This window comes from Leucoraja erinacea, chromosome 34 (genome assembly GCF_028641065.1).
Source record: "Leucoraja erinacea ecotype New England chromosome 34, Leri_hhj_1, whole genome shotgun sequence".
NCBI classification, from domain to species: domain Eukaryota; kingdom Metazoa; phylum Chordata; class Chondrichthyes; order Rajiformes; family Rajidae; genus Leucoraja; species Leucoraja erinaceus.
The window spans coordinates 19,321,210-19,346,354 of record NC_073410.1 but is presented as its reverse complement, the minus strand read 5'-3'; the positions used below and the strand labels follow the sequence as shown (position 1 = coordinate 19,346,354).

Below are 25,145 nucleotides of genomic sequence, written 5' to 3'. Positions count from 1 at the left end.
TTTAAGGAGTTATATTTATTCCTCTTTCCTCCTTCAGAGTGCAGAAGAGATTTGTGCTGTAAACGGATTCTGCCAGCAAGCAGCCAGCGTGCCAATGCTGCTCCTTCAGAAACCCATCGTTCAAACTGTGAAGGTGAAGCACTGTTCCACAGAGTCAAGGGTCTGTTGATAACTTCTTCCATGCCCATATGCTCCATCAACTTTCTGAATATGGGATATAGGGACATACAATTGTGCACAAAACCGAGGAAATGACGATAACCCATAACGAGTGTGTAGTTGGGCTAAACCCTGCGTGCCATAGATTAGCAAGGACCTGGTGAAGATGCAGGAGTAAAGAAAAGGAGGCACAGTGGCACAGTGGTAGAGTTGCTACCTTACAGTAACAGAGGGCCGGGTTCGATCCTGACTACGGGTGCTTGACTGTACAGAGTTTGTACATTATCCCTGTGACTCTGTGGCTTTTCACCGGCTGCTCCGCTTTCTCTCCCACACTCCAATGATGTGCATTTGTGTTGGTTAATTGCTTAAATTATCCCTCGTGTGTAGCATAGAACTAATGTATGGGAATCACTGGTCAGTGCACATTCTGGGCTGAAGGGCCTGTTTCCACGCTGTTTCTCTAAAACTAAAACTATAACTAAAAGTGCAGCCGGTCATTGCCTGAGCTTGTGCGCTGGTCTAACTTTTCATTCTGCTTCATCCAAAACAATTTGCATATCCTTTGCCCACGTGTTCAGTTTCTCCTTTAAAAACAAGTGTTTTGTTTAAAGGAGATATGTGGAACAAGTTTTTTAACGAGTTTGGTGGTGCCTGGAATGCCAGTGGAGGCAGATGCGATAGTTGCATTTAAGAGACAAATGATATGCAGGGAATTGTCGATCACGTGCAGACAGAGCAGATTTAGCTATGTTGTATTGTTCTATGCTCTATTATTTACCACAACTACTCATTTGGTGGTGTAAATTTCTCCTGAATTCCTCATTGCATCTCTTAACACTGATTGTAAACTCTGACACAAGGGGAAACATTGCTGCATTCACCCCACCTGAAGCTCCAGCATTTCCCCTCAGCCAATAGACAATAGGTGCAGGAGTAGGCCATTCGGCCCTTCGAGCCAGCATTTCCATTCAATGTGATCATGGCTGATCATCCCCTATCAGTGCCCCGTTCCTGTATTCTCCCCATATCCCCTGACTCCGCCATCTTTAAAGTCCTATCTCGCTCTCTTGAAAGTTTCCAGAGAACCGGCCTCCACCGCCCTCTGAGGCAGAGAATTCCACAGACTCACAACTCTCTGTGAAAAAGTGTTTCCTCATCTCTGTTCTAAATAGCTTACGTGTAGGGGGTGCTGTCCTGTACACGGCTGCCCAGCCAGCAGCTGTCTGTCTCTTCGTTTTTTTATTTTTTTATTTTAGTTAGTTAAGTGTTATGTTTGGAGGTCTAGACTTTTTTATGTGGGGGGGGGGGGGGGGGGGAACTACCTTTCAGGGTCCCTACCTGGTCGGAGAGGCAGCTTTTCTCCGGGCTGCAGCTTCGACCCGTCCTCGCGGCCTACCAGCGGGCCTGGAGCAGCGTTTCCTGTCGGGAACCGCCCAGAACCTCGGCTTCGGCGGCGGCACAGCGCTGGAGCGCTATCGCGGAGCGGGCGATGCCTTGCCCGGGTGGCCGTGCTGGAGCTCTGGGTAAAACATCGCGGAGCTGCGGGACTGTGGAACGACCAGCTGCGGGCAGCGGCGCTGAACTTTACACCGGGAGCCTGGGATCTCAAGATGAGATCGCCAGTTATGGAGCTCCGACCGGCGCGGCCTCCAGTGCGGAAGCGGCCGTTCCAGGGTTCCCAGGCCGCTGGGAGGACTCTCCCGACGCCAGAGCAACATCACCCGGCGAGAACGGCCTGGAACATCGGGCCTCCACAGAGGCAACTGTGGAGGCCTCAATGGGCCCGACTATGGGTGAACTGGGGTTGGAGACTGGACTTTGTGCCTTCCCTCATGGTGGGAGCCATTGTGGGGGATGTTCTTTGTGTTTAAAACTCTTATTGGTGTTATGTCTATTCTTTTTTTTGTGTGCTGCAAAATGGCAAAAAGCATTTCACTTCACTACACCTGGGTGTATGTGAACGTGACTAATAAAATACCTTTGATACCCCTTATTCTTAAACTGTGGCCCCTGGTTCTGGACTCCCCCGACATCGGGAACATGTATCCTGCAACTTTTTTCAAAAGTTAAATACCTCTCAGTTTATCAGTTTAGTTTATTGTCATGTGTAGCGAGGTATAGAGCATTTGTTGCGAGCTCACCAGTCATGGAAAGACAATACATGATTACACTCGAGCCATTTACAGTATATAGATAACGTCAGAAAGGAATAACGTTAAGAGCAAGGTAAAGCCAGCAAAGTCTGATCAAAGGCCCACAATGCTGGTGTCATCTGTGAATTTGGAAATTGAATTAGATTGGTACATGTCTGCACAGTCGTGGGTGTATAAGGAGTAAAGAAGGGGGCTGAGAACACATCCTTGTGGAGCTCCCGTGTTGAGGATTATCGTGGAGAATGATTTGTCCCCTATGCTCACTGATTGGGGTCTGTTGGTCAGGAAGTTGAGGATCCAGTTGAAAAGATGAATGCTCACACCAAGCCCCGCGAGTTTGATGATGAGCTTGGATGGTATATCTCGATACTTGACATCTAAACCTTGATATTAACTACCTCCACTTCATCCATGTCACGTTTGGAAATATTTTCCAAAATTCTACCAGGGATAAGGAACTTGGAATTATATGGAGGGAACTGAAAAGCCAAGATTCCTCTCCTTCAAGTCACGAAGGGAAGTAGCAGAAAAATATTTTGATGGCCTGACAGGAAACTTGATAACTGAAGAGCAGTTTTAAGATTGTTTGCTTAAAAAAAATGTAAGGGAAAATTGAGAAATGTTTTTGCCCCACAATTTGCTTGAAAAAGTGTTGGAAGAAGCTCAAAGAAGGACTTGTCAATGGGATTTGGTAAATAATTGAACAGGTAAAAGTGCAGGGATGTGGGAATGAATTTGTGTCCCACAGTTGTGAAGGGCTATGGACTGTATAGGAAAGAACTGCAGATGTTGGTTTAAACCAAAGAAAGGTCTTGACCCAAAATGTCGTCTATTCCTTTTCTCCAGAGATGCCTGACCCGCTGAGTTTCTCCAGCTTTTTGTGTGTATCTAAGGGTTATGGACTATCCTATTGGACTGAAGTGATTTAGCAAGAGTGAACTGGAGACAGCTACTTTAGTTACATCAAACTCAGGATAATGGGAGACATACAGGATGGAGGTACAAAACATTCAGAGTAAACATGTTCCCACAAAGAACTAGGACTGCTAGATCTAGAATGCCAATTATGTGTATTGGGGGTGGGATGAGATACCAAGAGCTAAATACTACAGAAAGCTAGAAGAGTCACATCAAAGAAAATCAGGCTAGCAGGGCTTGTTCTGGACCAGAGTGTAGAGGTGGGGGATACGAGTAAGGTTTGTTAATGAAAATATACGATTAATGGCATGAACCTTAACAGTATTAATGTAATGGATCATGGGGTCAAAATCCATAACTTGCTGATAGTGGCAACACAAGTAGTTAGAGTGGTAAATAAGGCAAATGTTATGTGTAGGAAAGAACTGCAGATGCTGGTTTAAATTGAAGATGGACACAAAATGCTGGAGTAACTCAGCGGGACAGGCAGCATCTCTGGAGAGAAGGAATGGGTGAAGTTTTAGGTCGCGACTCTTCAGACTGATGAAGGCATATGTTATGCTTGTTTCAGAGGTCAAGGCATTGAGTCAGGAAGTCATGATGCAGATTTGTAGGACTTTAGTTAGGATGCATTTGGAGTATTGCATGCAGTTCTGGTCACCCCATTGCAGGAAGGATGTGTAGTCTTTGAAAAGCGTGCAGAGGAGGTTAACCAGATGCCTGGGTTGAGGGGTATTAGCTACAGGGAGATGTTAGACAGAATTGGATCAGTTTCTCCGGAACGCCAGAGATTGCGGGGAGACCCAATAGAACTATATAAAATTATGAGAGGCACAGATGAGGTAGAAAGTCAGAATATTTCTCCCAGCATAGCTTTAAAATGAGAGGAGCAGTGTTTAAAGGAGATTTGTAGTGCAAGTTTTTTTTACACAGAGGCTGATGAGTGCTTGGAACGAGCTGCCAGTGGTGATAGTTGAAGCAGATACATACATTAGTGACATTCAAAGGACTTTTGGATAGGCATATGGCTGTACTGGGAATGGAGGGATATGGGTTCTGTGCAGGTAGATAAGTGTTGGATACTAAAAATTGGAGTAACTCAGCACATCAGACAGCTTCTCACGGTCTTGACACAAAACATTACCTATTCCTTTTCTCCAAGGATGCTGTCTGACACACTGAGTTACTCCAGCTTTTTGTGTCTATCTGGTTTAAACCAGCACCTACAGTTGCAACCTATAGATATGTGATGGTCTTGGCACCATGTTGGGCACAGACATTGTGGAGCTAAGGACCCGTTCTTGTACTGTACTCTTCCTTATTAGATACAGCATTTTTGAAAATTGGTAAATCGCCAAGATCCATGTCAAACATCTCAGACTACTAAAGAAAAAGGAAATCTGCAGAGGCTTTTAAGACAATTTTTAGTGCTCCGTAGCTACAGGAGTATGGCCAGAATATTTGAAGACTGTTGATGTTCTGTTGTTTAAAAAGAGATTCACCCAAACATTCACCCAATGTTGGGTGAGTCCAGAACCAGGGGCCACAGTCTTAGAATAAAGGGGAAGCCATTTAAGACTGAGGTGAGAAAAAAACCTTTTCGCCCAGAGAGTTGTGAATTTATGGAATTCCCTGCCACAGAGGGCAGTGGAGGCCAAATCACTGGATGGATTTAAGAGAGAGTTCGATAGAGCTCTAGGGGCTAGTGGACTCAAGGGATATGGGGAGAAGGCAGGCACGGGTTATTGATTGGGGATGATCAGCCATGATCACAATGAATGGCGGTGCTGGCTCGAAGGGCTGAATGGCCTCCTCCTGCACCTATTTTCTATGTTTCTAGATTTGTTACCAGGCCAATGAACCCCAGCAACAGATTATTGAGGGACAAAGTTAATCTTCTATAGGAAAGGTACATATTAATCAGGAGCAATGTGGATTTAAAGGAAGGGCGTATCTAACGTATTGAATATTTTGTGGAAGTATTGAGCTCAATGAGTTGATATGGCTTGCAGTGATTCTTGCCAGGAACAGGTGATGGGCTGATGAAAAAATGTAAATGCCCAATGGATCTAAGGAAAGGTAGCAAATTGGATTGAAAATTGGCTCAGTGACAGGGAACAAAGAGAATGACTCATTTGTGGACAGCCACAAATAGTTGGAGTAACTTAGCGGGTCAGGCACCATCTGGAGAAAAGGAATGGGTGACGTTTTGGGTTGAGTTCCTTCTTCAGTCTAATTTCGGTGTTCTTGTGGGTTGAGGGTTGTTGTGGGTGAAGATCCGCAAGGTTCAGTACTCCAGCTTTTATAATAAATGCCTATGAATAGGGAGAGATGTGGGGAAAATTACAAAGGTTGGAATGTGGCCATGCGGTAGACTGAAGAGGAAATTATTTAGACTGCAAGAAATGTGGGCTAATATATGATGAGCGTTTGAAGGCACTGGGCCTGTACTCGCTGGATTTTAAAAGGATGAGGGGCTTCATTGAAACATCGAATAGTGAAAGGCCTGGATAGAATTAATGTAGAGAGGATGTTTAGCGAGTTCGATATTCCGATTTTTTTTGTCTTTTTTCAGTGGAAGACCGGGGGGGGGGGGGCGCGCAAGGTGGTCAGAGACCTACGGATCAATGGGACACCGGCCCACAGGCAGCACCTAGAAGCGCCAACGCCAGTTCACCTCCACCTCCCCTGCCAGGCAAACCGACAACCCAGCCCAATGGATATTTTTAAGGCAGATTTTAGATTAGTAAGGGTGTCGGGGGGTATGGCAAGAAAGCAAGAGAATGAGGTTTAGAGGGAAAAATCGATCAGCCACGATCAGCCATGATTGAGGGGGAGACTTGATGGGCCAAATAGCTTTATTTTGCTCCCAGAATTTATGCTTACTAGACTAAGTGGGACCTGTTGGGCTGCTTGGGGCTGGGCTGCTTGAGAATGGGCTGCTTCGAGTCGCTTCGGGTCCCTCCGAAAATTGTATTTGGTTGGAAACCTCCGCCAGCCACCCTCAGCTCCAGTAAAGACGCGATGGCGCAGGTAGATGCGGACTGTACTGGGGAGTGACAGGGGAAGAGAATAATCCGCGCAGCGCCAACTGCAGGAGAAGAGATCAATCTGCGGATGCGCGGTTTTTAAGATTTTTAGACCTCACTAACATTTACGACATTCAACCGATCAGAACGTAACTTGGTACACTCGCAGCACAGGAGAACGGTGAGTGAACTGGTGGAAAATCGTAGCGCTATCGCGAACCATTTTTGCGCAAATAGAATGACTGCCAAACTGGAAGATAACAAGATCGGAGTTTTAGTTATGTATAGATAGGCGAGCCAAAGTGTTTGGGGAGATGCAAGAAGGTGAGGAAGTTTGGGAGACGATTGAGTGAAGCAGAGAAACAACGACTATTGATGCATCCTGAAAGTAACTAGAGTTTTTCAACCTTCTGCAAGGTGGGATATGGTTGGGTAGCTCTTTAGTCTATCACCACAGATGCAGCAGGTGGATAGTGTGTCATAAATGCTCTGTGATTCGAATGAGCTTTCTAGCCTTTGAGATGGGCCAGATCTCTCAGATCCCTTGCCTTGGAGCCATGCTAAACCACACTGGAATCTTAGAGCCACATGGCTCCTTAAGTCATGCAAATTTTTAGATTAGATTCAATTTATTTGTCATTTGGACCCCTTGAGGTCCAAACGAAATGACGTTTCTGCAGCCATACATTACAAACAAATAGACCCAAGACAAACATAATTTACATAAACATCCATCACATTGCTGTGATGGAAGGCCAAAAACGTATCTCTCCAACCCTCCACTGCACTCCCCCCCCCGATGTCAGAGTCAAAGTCAAAGCCCCGGCTGGCGATGGCGATTGTCCCGCGGCCATTAAAGCCACGCCGGGTGATGCAAGGTCGCACACCGGGTTCTTGATGTTGGAGCCCCCGGCGTGCGCTCGCAGAGTCCCGCGGCCAATGTTTGCCACAGCAGTCTCTCTGTGAAGTCCATAGGGCCACAATAGTCAGTGAACTATTCTGATAACTCATGCTGTCTCCCGACATGGAACGCAGTATAACTTGTTATCACCTACCCCACAGCAAACAATTAACCATTGTGGGCTCTGCCTTTCCTCTATCATCGTTACTTTTTGGTTATCCTTTAGACAATAGACAAGAGGTGCAGGAGTAGGCCATTCGGCCCCTCGAGCCAGCACCGCCATTCAATGTGATCATGGCTGATCATCCCCAATTGGTACCCCGTTCCTGCCTTCTCCCCATATCCCCTGACTCTGCTATCTTTAAGAGCCCTACCTAGCTCTCTCTTGAAAGTATCCAGAGAACCAGCCTCCACGGGCCTCTTGAGGCAGAGAATTCCATAGACTCACAATCTCTGTGAGAAAAAGTGTTTCCACGTCTCTGTTCTAAAAACCCTTTATTCTTAAACTGTGGCCCCTGGTTCTGGACTCCACCAACATCGGGAACATGTTTCCTGCCTCTAGAGTGTCCAAACCCTTAATAATCGTATCTGTTTCAATAAGATCCCCTCATCCTTCTAAGCTCCAGAGTATACAAGCCCAGCCGCTCCATTCACTCGCCATCCCGAAATTAACCTTGTAAACCTAAGCTGCACTCCCTCAATAGCAAGAATGTCCTTCCTCAAATTAGGGGACCAAAACTGCACACAATACTCCAGGCGTGGTCTCACAAGGGCCACTGCATCTCACAGATGCAGAAGGACCTCTTTGCTCCTATACTCATCTCTTGTTATAAAGGCCGACATGCCATTCGCTTTCTTCACTGCCTGCTGTACCTGCATGCTTACTTTAATTGACAGATGAACAAGGATCCCCAGATCCCATTGTACTTCCCCTTTTCCCAACTTGACACAATTTAGATAGTAATCTGCCTTCTTGTTTTTGCAACCAAAGTGGATAACCTCACATTTATCCACATTAAACTGCATCTGCCATGTATCTGCCCACTCACCGAACCTGTCCAAGTCACCCTGCATTCTCCTAGCATCCTCCTCACAGTTCACACTGCCACCCAGCTTTGTGTCATCTGCAAATTTGCTAATGTTACTTTGAATCCCTTCATCTAAATCATTGATGTATATTATAAATTTTGTTCTGTGCCGTCGATATCCCTCTTTCCCCTTTCTCCCGACTCTCAGTCTGAAGAAGGGTCTCGACCCGAAACGTCTCCAATTCCTTCTCTCCATAGATGCTGCCTCACCCGCTGAGTTTCTCCAGCATTTTGTGTCTACCTTCGATTTTACCAGCATATGCAGTTCTTTCTTAAACATGCTGCCTGACACGCTGAGTTACTCCAGCTTTTTGGTCTATCTTCTGTCTTCAAACATTTTCTCTTATCTCCAAAAGTCTCCCAAACTACTTTTAATTGATACATATATATTGAAATGAACGAAACAACTTTTTGAATAAAGGTTGACAATTCTATTTAATAATAATAACTAATATTTCCCTCAGAGCTCAATTTAACAAACCAGGATTCTTCAAATAGCTAATTTTTGTGTTGCCAATCTAGGGAAAATAGAGAGTCATAGAATTAAACAGCACAGAAACGGATCCTTTGGCCCACCACATCCACGCTTTATGTACATCTAGACAAATCCCCTTTATCCATGTTTTACTATGAGTCACCTATCAGCGTGTCTGTCTCATGCCCTGTACAAATTGTGAGTGTGTCTGTGTCTGGCAGTGCATTCCAGATATCAAACACTGCATATGTAAAAAAAAATCCTGACCCCTCCGGTCCCATTTCAAATTCTTTCCTCTCAACCTATGCCCTCTTGTTTTTGATATCCCTACCCTGGGAAGAAGATTTTGATTACTTTCCGTCTCTATACCCCTCATTTTTGTTTAGTTTAGAGAAACAGGGTGAAAATAGGTCCTTCTGCCCACCGAGTCTGTGCCGACAGAAGCACAATCCTACTCATAAGGGACAATTTACGCTTTTTATTGAGGCCAAATTAACCTACAAATCTGTTCGCCTTTGGAGTGTGGGAGGAAACCAGAGCACCCGGGGGAAACCCAAGCAGGTCACGGAGAGAACATGCAAACTCCGTACAGAACACCCGTAGTAAGGATTGAACCCGGGTCTCTGACGCTGAGAGACAGCAACTCTACCGCTGCGCCGCATGATCTTACATACTTTCATGAAGTCATCCTTCGCTTCCTTCACTGCAGGGAAAACAAGCAAAGCCTATCCAATCTCTTGTGTAGGAAGGAACTCCAGATGCTGGTTTAAACCGAAGAGACACAAAAAGCTGGAGTAACTCAAGACCCTTTTGCAGACAAGACCAGAAGAAGGGCCTCGACCCAAAATATCATCCATTCCTTCTCCCCAGAGATGCTGCCTGTCCCGCTGAGTTACTCCAGCTTTTTGTGTCTATCCAATCCCTTGCACATAACTAAAGTTCTCCAATCCGGGCAAGAACCTGGTGAATCTCCATTGCATTCTCTTTAATCACAGTCCAGCTTGTGGGGCACCTTTCCCTGTGAAATCCATAGTGGCTTCAGTTACCTTTAATTTTTTCTTCACACTAAGTATTTTCTGTCTTTAGAAGGAGCTGGTGGAGGAAACAGAGTCGCAGGGATGTGTGATGTGTGAGTTTGCCATGAAGGAGATCACCACGCTTCTGCAGAAGAATACAACTGAGGTGAGAACCCAGAACTACGGGCAGCAGATTAGATGACCAGAGTAAGAAACTGGCACTTAGTCACAGGGGAAACAGGCCCATCGGCCCAACTTGCCCACACCGACCAACGTGTCATATCTACACTATTCTCACCTGCCTGCGTTTGACCCATATCCCGCTAAACCTGTCATATCCACGGACCAGGCACGTGCCGTGAGTAATTACTCGGGGTAGGCAGTCAGTCGGCTTTTAAAAAATCTTAAACCGCGCATGCGCAAATTGTTCTCTGTGAGCAGTCAGTCGACTTTTATAAAGTAATTTGCCTTCAAAAGCCATATCTCTTAATAAAGTACCGTATTTCCCGGCAATGAAGATGCACATGCGTCAAAGACGCATCACCATTTCGAGTTGCGAAATTTTGAAAAAAGGGCTGGGGGGACATAGAATATCTCACGCTCAAAAAGAAAATAAAGAAAGTAACAATTCAATTTGCCCAAGGCTTCCAAATTTCCTCCATTCTGAATTACTGAATGGGTGGGGGGTGGAGGGTGACGGCAGGTGGAGAGATGGTGGGAAATACGGGAGCATACCAGGACAAGTTGAATCAGTTGCGATCTTATTGAATGACAATACTAGTTCAAGGGACCAATTGGGGGAGAGAGTTCCTTTCACAGCTTGTGGGGAGTCTGGCCCGGGGCAGCATGGGCAGGAGCGTTGAGAAGGAGGGGGTCGGGAATCATGCCAGCAACTCACTCACTGCTGCCACAGCGCTACGGGCGTGGAGCCAACGCATTGTGGCCGGGGAGGGAAGTAGCTCGGGTGGCTGCGAGCGACCGCCGGGACCTCTGCGCCTTCTGCCGGCCCGCTCACCTCTGGCAGTGCTCTCCGTCTGAACACCTCTCCTGCCGCTCGCCGGCCTCGCTCATATCAGCCGCTTCCCGCAAATCCTTAAATTACGACTGCCGCCGGGAGGAGGACATGGCCTCACTTGCTGCGCTGGGTGATACTGCATGGCATTCACTGCCCGGTCTGTGTCTTTCAATGTAGACCGTGAGGGGACCAACTCAAGAGCGGGTCAGCAGGCGATGGATAACAGGACCACGGACGGTGGAGCTTACTCCTGTGTCAGCACGAGTAACCTCAGTTGGTCCATTGATCGCGCTGAAACAGGAAAAAGCTCCACCGCCTGCTGTCCTGTTATTCATCGCCCACTGACCCGCTCTTGAGCTAGTCCCCTCACTGTCCAGTCTACATTGAAAAACACGGACTGGGCAGTGAATGCCATGCAGTGTCACCCAGTGCAGCGAGTGCGGCCATGTCCTCCTCCCGCGGAATTGACGGATTTGCAGGAAGCGGCTGACATGGGCGAGGCCGGTGAGCGGCAGGAGAGAGGTGTTCAGACGGAGAGCACTGCCAGAGGTGGGCGGGCCGGCACAAGGTGCTGAGATGGCAGTCGGTCCCGGCGGCCGCTCGCAGCCACCCGAGCTACTTCCCTCCACGGCCACAATGCGGTGGCTCCGCACCCGGCGCACTGAGTGTGTGAGTTGCTCGCTTGATCCCCGACCCCCCTCCTTATTGATCACCGACCCCCCCTCCTGCTTATTGCCCTCCTTATTGATCCCCGACCCCCCCCCCTCCTTATTGCCCTCCCCGCAACTTTACACCTGGCCAGACTCCCCACAAGCTGTGAAAGGAACTCTTCCTCCCCAGCGGAGCTGTCCTTTTACAGCCGCTTCCCATCAGCTGCCAGCAATAAGGGGTAGACTTGGTTATCCCTCTGTACAGCAACATTGTTCTTGATGTTCTGTACTGAGGGATAGCCAAGTCTATCTTTCTTGACTAACAACCTAACCTTTGGGCTCCAAGACACAGATACATTTCCGTGCCTTATTTTTGGGTAAAAAATAGCATCTTCATTGCCGGGAAACACCATATAACATATAGCTCAAAGAAATTTACTTACCACGTTATTTGTTCACGAACTCCATTCTTTCTGTTTCTAAAGATAGTCTTGAGATAATGACAATCCATATTTGAAAAAACGGCCAAGAAACTTGCTCTGCGCATGCGCAGTAGGCTGCTGTGCAGCATATGCACGCAGTCCACAGTGCAAAGGCAGAATTTCAGCTGCCTTCAGCTCCCCTTGTCATTGAAGGGTAGGAGCTGCATCGACGGCACGTGAGCTGCACATACTTTCACGTATTATAATTTTAGTCAGGGTAGGCACTGCCTACCTTGCCTACCCTGACCCCACGTACCAGTCTAAATGTTTCTTAAGCATTTGGATAGGATAGTCCCTGCCTCCTCTGGCAGCTCGTTCCATACACCCACCATACTCTGTGTTTAAAAACAAAATGACTACTCTGGTTCCTATCCTTCCACCCTCACCTGAAACCTATGTCCCCTGGTTCTTGATTCCCCAACTCTGGACAAGAGACTGTGTTACCCAATCTATTCCTCTCACCATTTTGAACACTTCTACAAGATCATCACATCCTCCTGCACTCTAAGGAATACAGTCCTAGCCTGCTCAACCGCTCCCAAAAACTCAGGTCCCTGAGTTCTGGCAACATCCTTGTAGACCGTCTGCACCCTTTCCAACACCTTTCCTAAAATCCGGTGCCCAGAGCTGAACATAATGCTCTAAATGCAGCCTCACTAACGTCTTGTATAACTGCGACATGACCCCCCCAACATCTATACTTGTAGCTGCTTCTACATCCGATTGTGTTAGCGAATGGGATGTAAAGAGAGGTCTTGCGGACGGATAGGCACCACCACTGCACAGGTCTCTCTGTAATTGCGGGCATGTTTCTCACTTGCAGGAGGCGATCACTGAAGCTCTGATCAAAGTCTGCTCTATTCTGCCGGCCACAGTTGAAAGTGAATGTCAAGACTTTGTTGACCAGTATGGGAAAGCTGTGATTGAACTCCTTTCCCAGGAGATGGACCCTGAGTTTGTATGCACCATGATCGGCCTGTGCAAGAAGCCGAAAAGGGTGGCCGCAGGTAATGTGGATTCCCCGTTCTTATTGGGGTTTGGGGCAGTGGACTAGCAGCCACCGTGGCAGCTGGAGAATTTACATTCAATCAATGAATCATTGATACTTTATTATCGCATGTGATATGTCACAGTGAGATACTTTGTTTGCAGAGTCGCCACGTATAGGGTGCAGACAGAGTTGCAAAGTCTTCAATGTGGCCCCCAATGGTCCCTCTTTGTTCTTGGCAGCCCCCCCCCCCCACGCCAGGTCCCTCTTTGTTCTATCCGCAGCGCTTCCACCAGCAACCCACTCGCGAGGACCCATCTGCAGGATCTTCTCTTGAATTCTTCCATGCGTTCATCGGGAGCTTCCAGCAGCCCCCATCTCTCTCCAACAGTCCTCCTCTCTCTCTCCCCTAAAGCCTCCCTCTCTGACAGCCCCCCCCCCCCCCTCTCTCCGACGGCCCCCCTCTGTACGTTCTCTCTGTGACCGCGTGGGTTTTCTCCGGGAGCCTGTCTCGGTTTCCGCCCACACTTCAAAAACTTACAGGTTTGAATGTTAATTGTTAGTTAAAATTGTAAATTGTCATTGTGTAGAAGGATAGAGCTAATGTACGGGAATCGCTGGTTGGGGTGGACTTGATGGGCTGAAGGGCCTGTTTCCAGGCTAAACTAAAATGAAACCATAGTGTATAAGTTGAATAGAACAGAGACCATGTGGACAAGTCCAATGATCTCTGAAGGTGGCAGTGCAGCTCAACCAGTAAGCTGTTGGTTTAGATTCCAGCATCTTTTTCATTTTTATTTACGGGTGAAACTTGCCAGCTGGTCACTTACAGGTACCGTCATATTTACAATGTCTCTGGTAAATTGGCTGATAGCTTGGTTCGGTTATGATGCACCTTAAAAATAAATGAACTACTGCTCATGAGGCGGTGTTTATATCCATTTCCCTGATGCCCGAATGTTAATGACATTACGTTCAGGTTGTGGATCAAAGCTTTTCATTAAAGCAACACGGTGGCGCAGCGATAGAGTTGCTGCCTCACAGCACCAGAGACCCGGGTTTGATCCTGACTACAGGTGCTGTCTGTATGGTGTTTGTACTTTTCTAATTGGTTTGTGTTCTGATCATTCTTCCTACCACAGACATAAGCAGACCAAAGCAGCAGCAGGCAGGTGCTTTATGTGAAGTCTGTGAGACGATGGTAAGATATTTGGATGATTTACTGGAGAAGAACTCCACCGAGGTAAAGATCTTGGCTGCTCTTGAGAAGGTGTGTTCCATGCTCCCGGATACCATGCGAGATGAGGTAAGAGACACACGTGTTTGCCAGCTTTACTAAGTCAATGGATAACGGGAGCAGAGCCACAGGCAGCTGTGGCCTGTCTTTGTGATAAGTGGACATGGTTCTTCACCATATTTTGCTTGTGCAGCTTACAAGCCAGGGGTATGAACATTTATTTCTCTAACTTCAAGTAATCCCTGCATTCACTCTCTCTCCATCCCTTCCCCACCCAAGTCACACCAGCTTCTTGTTCTCACCTAACTACAGCTAACAATGACCTGTTTCTTTTATCACTGTTACTTTTATTGCATATCTTTCATTCATTAGTTCTATATCTCTCTAGATCATCGTCTATATCACTCGTTCCCCTTTCCTGTGACTTTCAGTTTGAAGAAGGGTCTCGACCTGAAACGTCACCCACTCCTTCTCTCCAGAGTTACTCCAGCATTTTGTGTCTACAGTTTAAACCATTAATCCTTCCTCCCACATGTGTCTTCAGGGACATGGTTTGACTGTGTGAAGGAACAGACAGGGCTCGCTGTGATATTCCTGAGTCCCTAGCCTCCAGTATCTTGAAGGAATTGCTGATTTACAAAAAAGACTCAAAAGTGGTGGAGTAACTCGGCAGGTTAGGCAGCATCTGTAGAGAACATGAATAGGTGGCACTTCAGGTCGGGACCCTTCTTCAGATGTTGTGAGGGGAGGGCAGAAAGCTGGTAGAGCAAAGCCTGGCGAATAATAGGTGGGCACAGATCAGGGGGGCTTTTTATAGGCAGATGTTTGGACAATGGCCAGTGATGAAAAGACAAAAGGTGCGAAACTAGGATAGAAGAAGTTAAATTGTGAAGCCAGAAGAAGGAATGCAAGTAGACGGTGGAAGGGGGCACATGCAGGTGGGGCACAGGGAAGAAAGGAGAGGGGGAAGGGTCTGTAGCTTAGATACCTAAAATTGGAGAATTCATTATTTATACCACTGGGTTGTAAGCTGCCCAAAGGGAATATGAGGTGCAGTTCCTCCAGTTTGCTTGTGGTCTCACTCTGACAATGGACAGAAAGGTCACTATGGAATTGGGAATGGATTTGAAAGGTTTAGTAGCTGGGAGATCCAGTAGGCGTTGGTGAACTGAAAGCAAGTGTTCAACAAAATGGTCGCCAATGTGCAGGAGGCCACATCGGGAACACCGGATGCAGTAGATGAGGTTAGAGGAGGTGACGTGAAGCTCTGTCTCACCTGGAAGGACTGCTAGAGTCCCTGATGGAGGTGAGGGAGGGGGTATAGGGACAGGTGTTACATCTCCTGCGGTTGCAGGGGAAAGTACCTGGGGAGGGAATAGTTTGGGTGGGAAGGGATGAGTGAACCAAGGAGTTGCAGACGGAGCGGTCTATGCGGACAGTAGAAAGGGGTGGGAATGGGAAAATGTGACTAACGGTGGGATCATGTTGGAGATGCCTGAAATGTCGGAAAATGATGTGTTGGATGCAGAGTTTTGGGTTAAAGGTGAAAACCAGGGGAACTCTATCCTTGTTCTGTCTGAGGGGGAGGGAGAGCAAAGCTGCAGGGCTCAGAAGAGACGGGGGTGAGGGATCCATCTATGACAGTAACCATGTTTACTAAACAAAGAGGACATCTCGGATGTCCCAGAATGGAGAGCCTCATCTTGGGAGCAGATGCGGCGGAGACAGAGGAATTGAGAGTAGGGGATAGTGTCTTTGCAAGAGGCAGGGTGAGTGGAGGTTTGGTCCAGATAACTGGGAGTTGGCGAGTTTGTACTAGAAGACAGTCGATAGTCTGTCCCTGTAATGGAGACAGAGAGATCATGAAAGGGGGAGAGATGGTCCTTGAATTTGAGGACTGTGGGTTAGTGGTAAAGTTAATGAAATCAATGAGTTGTGCACAGATGTAGAAGGCAGCCCGATGTAGCGGAGAGAGAGTTGGGGGATGGTGCCAGTGCATGGTTGGAACAAGGACTGTTTGACATAACCAACCAAAAGGCAGGCATAGCTGGGACTCATGAGAGAGCCCATGGATATTGATTTAACTTGAAGTAAATGAGAACAGTCAAAATAAAAGTTGATTAGGGTGAGGACAAGTTCTGCAGGATTGAGACAAGTATCAGTAGAGGCAACTTGGTTGAGTCACTTTTTAAGGAAAAACTGGGGGACCTTGAAACCTTCCTGGCGGAGGATGGAGAGAGTCCTGGTGTAGAGTGGACGTCCATGGTAAAGATGAGGCAATGGAGGTCTAGCAATTGAAGAGTTGAAGACCGTGTGAGGTGTCTCATGCTTTGATGGGACGGTTCTAAACCAATCTGCCTGCCACTCCTAGTGGTCACCTATCTACCAGGCTGAACCTATGGATTGGCCGCCAGCCTGAAACTAACATTGCTGGGGGGCAGTGTTAGCTGTGAGGAGGATGCTAGGAGACTGCAAGGTGACTTGGATAGGCTGGGTGTGTGGGTAAATGTTTGGCAGATGCAGTATAATGTGGATAAATGTGAGGTTATCCATTTTGGTGGCAAAAACGGGAAAGCGGACTATTATCTAAATGGTGGCCGATTGGGAAAGGGGGAGATGCAGCGAGACCTGGGTGTCATGGTACACCAGTCATTGAAGGTAGGCATGCAGGTGCAGCAGGCAGTAAAGAAAGCGAATGGTATGTTAGCTTTCATTGCAAAAGGATTTGAGTATAGGAGCAGGGAGGTTCTACTGCAGTTGTACAGGGTCTTGGTGAGACCACATCTGGAGTATTGCGTACAGTTTTGGTCTCCAAATCTGAGGAAGGACATTATTGCCATAGAGGGAGTGCAGAGACGGTTCACCAGACTGATTCCTGGGATGTCAGGACTGTCTTATGAAGAAAGACTGGATAGACTTGGTTTATACTCTCTAGAATTTAGGAGATTGAGAGGGGATCTTATAGAAACTTACAAAATTCTTAAGGGGTTGGACAGGCTAGATGCAGGAAGATTGTTCCCGATGTTGGGGAAGTCCAGGACAAGGGGTCACAGCCTAAGGATAAGGGGGAAATCCTTTAAAACCGAGATGAGAAGAACTTTTTTCACACAGAGAGTGTTGAATCTCTGGAACTCTCTGCCACAGAGGGTAGTTAAGGCCAGTTCATTGGCTATATTTAAGAGGGAGTTAGATGTGGCCCTTGTGGCTAAGGGGATCAGGGGGTATGGAGAGAAGGCAGGTACGGGATACTGAGTTGGATGATCAGCCATGATCATATTGAATGGCGGTGCAGGCTCGAAGGGCCGAATGGCCTACTCCTGCACCTAATTTCTATGTTTCTATGTTTCTATTATCTGCCTCCTTATGTTTAGTTTAGAGATACAGAACAGAAACAGGCCCTTGGGCTCACTGAGTCTGTGCCGCCATTAACACTACTCTACACACACTGGGGACAATGTACATTTATACCAAGCCAATTAGCCTACAAACCTGTATGTCTTTGGAGTGTGGGAGGAAACCGGAGATCCCGGAGAGGTACAAACCCTGGTCGGGATGGAACCCGGGGCTCTGATTCTGTGAGGCAGCAACGCTGAGCCACCATGCCACATAGATTATCTGCCTCCTTATGTTGTGAATGAATGGGGCTGTGTCCACCAGATAGTATGCAGTGTCTAAATGGCGACTCACTCTAGTCACGACTTTGTGTTGCAGTGCGACCAGCTGGTCTCTCAGTATGAACCCGTGTTACTTCAAGTCCTGTTGGATAACCTGGAACCAAAATTGGTTTGCACTGTGAGTATGGTTTGCAATCTGATAATCACATTTCTCTTGTTTCTGGGTGCACCTTGCCGTGTGAAATGTTGGGGCGGCACGTGGAACCGTCACACTTCAGCTGATTTCAGCTGCCGTTCACAGGACTGTGCCCTAATGCCCGCAGTGCATCAGCTCTCGGTCAGCCTGCAACCTAGTCTGTCCCAAGGACCCAGCCATACACCTCCTGTCCCAGCTGGTGCCTGGCCCAAAGTTCATCAACAAGTGCACGCAAGCAAAATTCAATTTAAAGATGTGGTTTAGTCTTGAAAGTAGCACTTTCACCCACTTCCTCATTTTGGATATATTTTTACAATTCTACTAAAACGATCGTTAATCTGCTTTATCCACCCCACCTCTAATTTGTTTCTTAATTCTAAATGGATGTAAAAGACTTGCACAGCCAGATTACATTTGATCATAATAAGCGTAAGGTACTGGAGTAACTCAGCGGGTCAGGCAGCACCTCTGAAGAACATGGATAGGTGATGTTTTGGGATCGGAACCCTTCTTCAGGGTCCCAGCCTGAAACATCTGCTATTAGTGTTCCCCAGAGATGCTGCTTGACACGCTGAGTTACGCCAACACTTTGCGTTTAATTTAGAGATGGACACAAGGGACAAATTTTACCAAAGCCAATTAACCTACAAACCTGTACGTCTTTGGAGTGTGGGAGGAAACCGGAGTACCCAGAGAAAACCCACTCAGTCACAGGGAGAACGTACAAACTCCATACAGACAGCTCCCGTAGTCAGGATGGAACCCGGGTCTCTGGCACTGTCACTAACGCGATTCTTCAGCAACTGTCTTCGACCTTCAAGCTCACAGCACACACACACACACACACACACACACACACACACACACACACACACACACACACATCTCAAAGGCGGGGGCCAGGGAAAGCGGGGGAGCGCTGTCTGAAATTCACACCCGCGATGAACAGGAAGGTAAAAGACGTCTGGTAAGTCCTTTAAAGAGCGGGGAAGGGGGGGGGGAGAAGGAGTGGAGACACTTTTAAGAAGCCAGACAACTTGTAATAAAGTTTAGTGGGCATTTAACATTACCGGTCGGTTTTCCTTGTTTTTGAAAACTCCAATGAGCCAATTAAAAGGAGATTGCCGACGGCGACCTCCACTGCCTATCACTACATAGTGACCTCACTACCACTGCACTACGAGTTCAAAATAACCATGCAGACCAACATTTGCCCGCGGAGAATTTTTCAACATGCTGAAAAATGTTCCTCGACCAAACTGAGCCGCGGGTATGCGGGAACTTTCCTCAAGTGTGAAGGAGACCTCCTAGGACCTCAGTGGACAGTGACCTCCTAGGACCACGTGTCGACTATGCTGCGAGTTTGAGTCGAGCGCAAACGCTTCTAAACTCGCAAATTAGGTCCCCGCAGTGGGACAGCCCCTAAAGCAGCAACTTTACCGCTGCACCACTGTGTTGTCACGTTTTTTTGTTTTTAAACGAACATCTGCAGCTCCCTGCATCTACCTTTATATTTGATCGTCACTCCATCATTGCTGAGCTGTAGGATATCTGCCAACGCATTTCTAGAGTGTTCCCCACCTTTGAACGTCACAATTACTTCACAAACTATTCAAGTACCTTTCGATTTACTGGTGATGCAAGTTGTGACATGGATTAGGTCTTTATGTCATTTCATGGATCCCTTTTGCCTGTTCCGACCCCAATACCTGTCTGTGCTAATCCCATTTGCCAGCCCGGGTCCCAGGCCTTTCCTGTTTAAGCACCTGTCCAAACGCTGTTTAATTTGCAGTGAGTGCTACAATGTGGAACCCAGTACCAGGATGGAGAGGGAAAATCTCACTACTTGTCCCCACAGACGGGGCATAGCTGTACATTCAGCAAACATGGCATTGGGAACAAAGTAAATGTTCAACTACTTTAAAATGTTCCCGTCTGTTACCGGGCCTCTGGTCCCCACCCTCCAAACTACCTCGATGCGGACATTGGACTTTTTCTCTGGCACTGTTACACTAGTGTTGAGAAACTATCCTCTGCATCCTGCTGTCTTTCTCTGCATTCTACATTTGGTCCTCATGTTTAGCTTCATTGTGTGGTATTATCTGATTATATACCATTATTGTGTGGTATGATCTCATTAACATAGGTATACCATGCGAACAAAAACTTTCCATTGTGCCTGACAATGTAATCCTAAAACAGCTTCTAGCCTGAAGTGATGCAGTTTGACTGTGATTATTCTCATCAACAGAATATTGGGGTTTGCGATGGATCAAGGAAAAGTCTCTTGGGAGCAGAGAAGTGTGTGTGGGGCCCTTCATACTGGTGTGCAAACATGGACACTGCAATCCAGTGCAACGTGAGTAACAGCATTCCACTGCCCTGCTTCCAGAGTGCTTCCAACATGTTTTCATTCTCAGTTGTCAACTCCATTTTCCTGTAACCCCCTGGACACAGGTGGTGGGTTTTCGGTCACTACTTAGTTTTAGTTTAGAGATACAGCGCAGAAACAGGCCCTTCGGCCCACCTAGTCCGCACCGACCAGCGATTCTCCCCGCACATTAACACTAGCGACAATTTACATTTATAACAAGCCAATTAACCTACAAACCTGTACTTTGGAGCGTGGGAGGTAACCGAAGATCTCGGAGAAAACCCAGGCAGATCACAGGGAGAACGTACAGACAGCATCCGTAGTCAGGATGGAACCTGGGTCTCTGGTGCTGTGATGCAGCAACTCTACCGCTGTGCCACCGTGCCACACTGAACAGCATGGCCCTGAGTTGAGTTGAGTTGAGTTGAGTTCCCTTTGATACTCTGTCCCATTGTGCTAAAGGTTTGAAGAGTGACCAGAGACTGAATCTTCATCACGTGGATCATAACATAACTAAGTGGCCATGATTCCCTTCCAGTCTGCCCTGCCGTTCAATGGTTCATGTCAAAGGAGCAGAATTAGGCCATTCAGCCGATCAAGTTAATTCCATCATTCTATCATGCTGATCTATCTTACCCTCAACCCCATTCTCCTGCCTTCTCCCCATAACCCGACACCCTTATTAATCAAGAATCTGTCAATCTCCGCTTTAGAAATACCCAATGACGGCCTCCACAGCCGTCTGTGGCAATGAATTCCACAGATTCACCATCTTCTGGCTAAAGAAACTCCTCCTCATCTCCTTCCTAAAAGAACGTCCTTTAATTCTGAGGTTATGACCTCTAGTCCTAGACTCTACTACTAGTGGAAACATCCTCTCCACATCCACTCTGTCCAAGCCTTTCACTATTCGGTACGTTTCAATGAGATCCCCCCCTCATTCTTCTAAATTCCAGCGAGTACAGGCCCAGTGCCGTCAAACGCTCATCACAGATTAACCCACTCGTTCCTGGGATCATTGTTGTAAACCTCCTCTGGACCCTCTCCAATGCCAGCACATCCTTCCTCAGATGTGGGGCTCAAAGTTGCTGTCAATACTCCAAATGTGGCCTGACCAGCACCTTATAGAGCCTCAGCATTACATCTTTGTTTTTATATTCCAGTCCACTGGAAATGAATTCTAGCATTGCACTTGCCTTCCTTACTACTGACTCCTTGCAAATGAACCTTTTAAGCTGCTCCCCCAAGTCCCTTTGCAGCTCTGGTTTCTGAATCCTGAATGGATATGCCTGATTATTCAACCCAATACTTTTTTCCAGCTTTTATTGATCTCTTTATGTAATTAATCATTTATAATAATGAATAATTTTGACTTCTTCTGTAGAGAATTCCACAGGTTTACCATTCCATCATCCCAGTCCTATAAATGGCCTGCCTCGTGTCTCTAAGTTGCTTCTCACCACCCTTCTTACATCTACTCCCTAATCCTAATGGGATTCTTTGTTTCGATTAATCCATGCTCTTCCAAACTCTAATGAATGTAAATCCAATCATCTCCAATCTCTCCTCATACATCAGTCCTACCTAGGATCCCAGGGAACATTCTGGTGAACCATCGGTGAATACTTTCCATTTTCCACCAGGATATTAAAAACTAAAAACAATACCCAAGGTGTCATCTCTCCATCTATATCATTGTAGTTTAGTTCAGTTAGAGATACAGTGCGAAAACAAGCCCTTTGGCCCACCGAGTCCGCACCGACCAGTGCTCCCCGCACACTAACACTATCCTACACACACTCGGGCCAATTTGCAATTATACCAAGCCATTTAACCCACAAACCTGTACGTCTTTGGAGTGTGGAAGGAAACGGGATCCCGGAGAAAACCCACGCGGTCACAGGGACAACGTATAAACTCTGTACAGACAACACCCGTAGTCAGGATTGAACTCTGGTACTGTAAGGCAGCAACTGTACCACTGCGTCACTGTGCCGCCCTGAACAACAGCCCTGTTCCCCAACCCAATTCCACCCACTATGAAGACCATCCTAGTATTTGCTGCCTGAAACACTTGCTGCATCAGCAGCTTTCATGTACTGTACAAGGACACCAAGTTCTTGTTTCAATTCCCCATTTTATAATCTTATCATCGTTTACACCATCTGCCTTCCTGTTTTGGAATTGATCAACACTTTACTGCATTTGCCCATTCAGCCCCACCTGCCCAACATGCTTCACCCTACTCTCACAGCTCACACTCCCTCCAGGCATGTGTCAACATGGGCAAGTTCCAAAACTGTATGACACTGACTCCATCCACAATGGAGAGACAGGTGCTTCCTGGGTTATGGAGGACCAGACTTACACAAATTTGAGTTTACACAAATTCTGCCATACATTTTTTAAATAATTTTTGATAATAAGAACATTGGATCCATTAGTTTAATTGTATATAGTGTGAGGGTGAATATAGATATTAATATGAAATCAAATAATTATAGAATGGCAGTATTCTGGGGAATGTTATTGGGTTCATGAGATGGGGCTCTGTGTATAACTATGCAAGCCTTTAGTCAGGCACCATTTACATATACTGTGTACATTTAGTTTCAGTTTAGAGATACAGCGCGGAAACAGGCCCTTCAGCCCACCAATCCTACACGCACTAGGAAAATGTTTACATTTACCAAGCCAACTTACCTACATACCTGTACATCTTTGGAGTGTAGGAGGAAACCGAAGATCTCAGAGAAAGCCCACACAGGTCACGGGTAGAACGTACAAACTTTGTAAAATAGCACGGGTCTCTGGCGCTGCAAGCGCTGTAAGGCAGCAACGCCGCGCTCCCGTGCCGCCACAGTTACCTAGCCATTGGAAGGATGGTGTTAGAAAGGATTCAAAAAAGATTTACATGCATGTTGTCAGGACTGTGGGGTATAAGTGATACGGGGAGGCTGGATAGACAATGACAATTTTCCCTGGAGCATAGGAGGCTGAGGGGTGACCTTTCAGATGCTTGTAAACTCATGATGGGTCTAAAGAAGGTGAATAGCCAGTGTTAGAGGAATGTAAAACTAGACTGCATGGAGGTGATGGTGGAAAGAGTTAAAAGGGACCTGACGGGCAATTTCCTCACACACTGTATGTTGTGCATGACGAATGAGCTGCCAGAGAGGGTGCTACAGGCAGCTACAGTTAAGGCATCTAAAAGACACTTGGCCAGGTACATGTACAGGAATGGTTTAGAGGGATGTGGGCCAAACGTGGGCAAAGGAGACTAGAAACAGAAAGTAGGTGCAGGAGTAGGCCATTCGGCCCTTCGAGCCAGCACCGCCATTCAATATGATCATTGTTGATCATCCAGAATCAGTACCCGTTCCTGCTTTCTCCCCATATCCCTTGATTCAGTAAACTCTAAGAGCCATATCCAACTCCCTCTTGAATACATCTAGTGAATTGGCCTCCACTGCCTTCTGTGGCAGAGAATTCCACAGACTAGCTTAGATGGGACGTTTAGTCCGAGTTGGGCTAAAGGAACTGTCATAAGTGATATGAGCAGAATTAGGCCATTTGGCCCATCAAGTATCTTTCCCTCCTATCCCCATTCTCCTGCCTTCTCCCCATAACCCCTGACACCTGCACTAATCCAGAATCTACCTATATTGCCTTAAAAATATCCATTGACTTGGCCTCCACAGCGGTGTGGCAGTTTCTGTTTCTGTGCTGTGTCTATAACTGTGTGAACCATAATCGCTGGTGGTGCCGTCCCTGATGGCTGTTTCTCTCATTGTCTGACAGGCGGTTGAACATTGCAAGCGTCACATCTGGAACTGAAGGGGATTACATCACGGATGAAAAGTAATGGTTTTAAGTGTAGTTTGCATTCTAAGCTCCAGCTTTGTGTAGAAATGTCTGTTGTAAGCAGCTATGAGTGTTCCATAATCCACGTATATCTCGGCCCTGTGGTTATTGATTATGCTCCATGATGTCTTGTCTAATATTGAACCTAACTATGATGTGATGCACTGCAGGAAATTAACGATGAAAGGTAGCTGCAAACCTGGGCTTTGTTAACAGGAAGGAACTGCAGCTAAGGTTAGCCTTCATGTGTGAGAATTAATGTATAGATTTTTAGTGTTAAAATGATTTTACTAATGAAGTAATAACTGGGTTATGCTTCTCTTAATGTACAAGCATCGTGGTCAGAATGACTAAACTGTGCTGATCTGTTCAATCATTAGTTTGTTGTAAAATATTTGATAAATATGTACAAATTGGTTGGTCAATAAAGTCTGTGTTAAGTCTCGTCTTTGTCCTCGTTTTCTTTTGAGCCGCAGAGTTGCTGTGAGTTGTTTCATTGACACGAAGGAATAGAAGAGTTGAGGTGACCAGAGTTCAGAAGGATGATCATTGAAACTTACTGAATAGTGAAAGGCCTGGATAGAATGGATGTGGTGAGGGTGTTTTCACCAGCTCATAGGTTTGTAAGGGGGGGAAAGATTTAGCAGGGTAATTTTTTCACACAAAAGGTGGTGGGTGTATAGAACGAGCTGCCGGAGGGGGTAGTTGAGGCAGGTACTATCACAATGTTTAAGAAACATTTAGACAGGTACATGGTCAGGGGCTCTGGGGAGAAGGCAGGAGAATGGGGTTGAAAGGGAGACAATTGAATGGTGGAGTACTTGATGGACGGAGTGGCCCAATTCTGCTCCCAGAACATATAAACATGAATTGCTTTCCAGTTTACTTTGATTATTCAGCAAAACAGAGTGCTGGAGGAACTCAGCAGGTCAGGCAGCATCTGTGGAGGGAAATGGACAGACAACGTTTTGGGTGGGGACCCT

At 46.7% G+C, this 25,145-nt stretch overlaps 1 protein-coding gene across 1 annotated transcript in view; it reads left to right on the top strand.

Annotated features, from left to right (window-relative positions):
* psap (prosaposin) overlaps nt 1-24,606 on the top strand; it is a 75,600-nt gene extending 50,994 nt beyond the window's left edge. Inside the window, exons 8-14 of the mRNA XM_055661953.1 lie at nt 38-133; nt 9,813-9,908; nt 12,713-12,896; nt 14,020-14,183; nt 17,826-17,906; nt 20,176-20,283; nt 24,100-24,606. Coding sequence (XP_055517928.1) covers nt 38-133; nt 9,813-9,908; nt 12,713-12,896; nt 14,020-14,183; nt 17,826-17,906; nt 20,176-20,283; nt 24,100-24,135 — 765 coding nt within the window. The 3' untranslated portion in view covers nt 24,136-24,606. The remainder of the gene's footprint in view (nt 1-37; nt 134-9,812; nt 9,909-12,712; nt 12,897-14,019; nt 14,184-17,825; nt 17,907-20,175; nt 20,284-24,099) is intronic.
* Nucleotides 24,607-25,145: the final 539 nt, after the last annotated feature.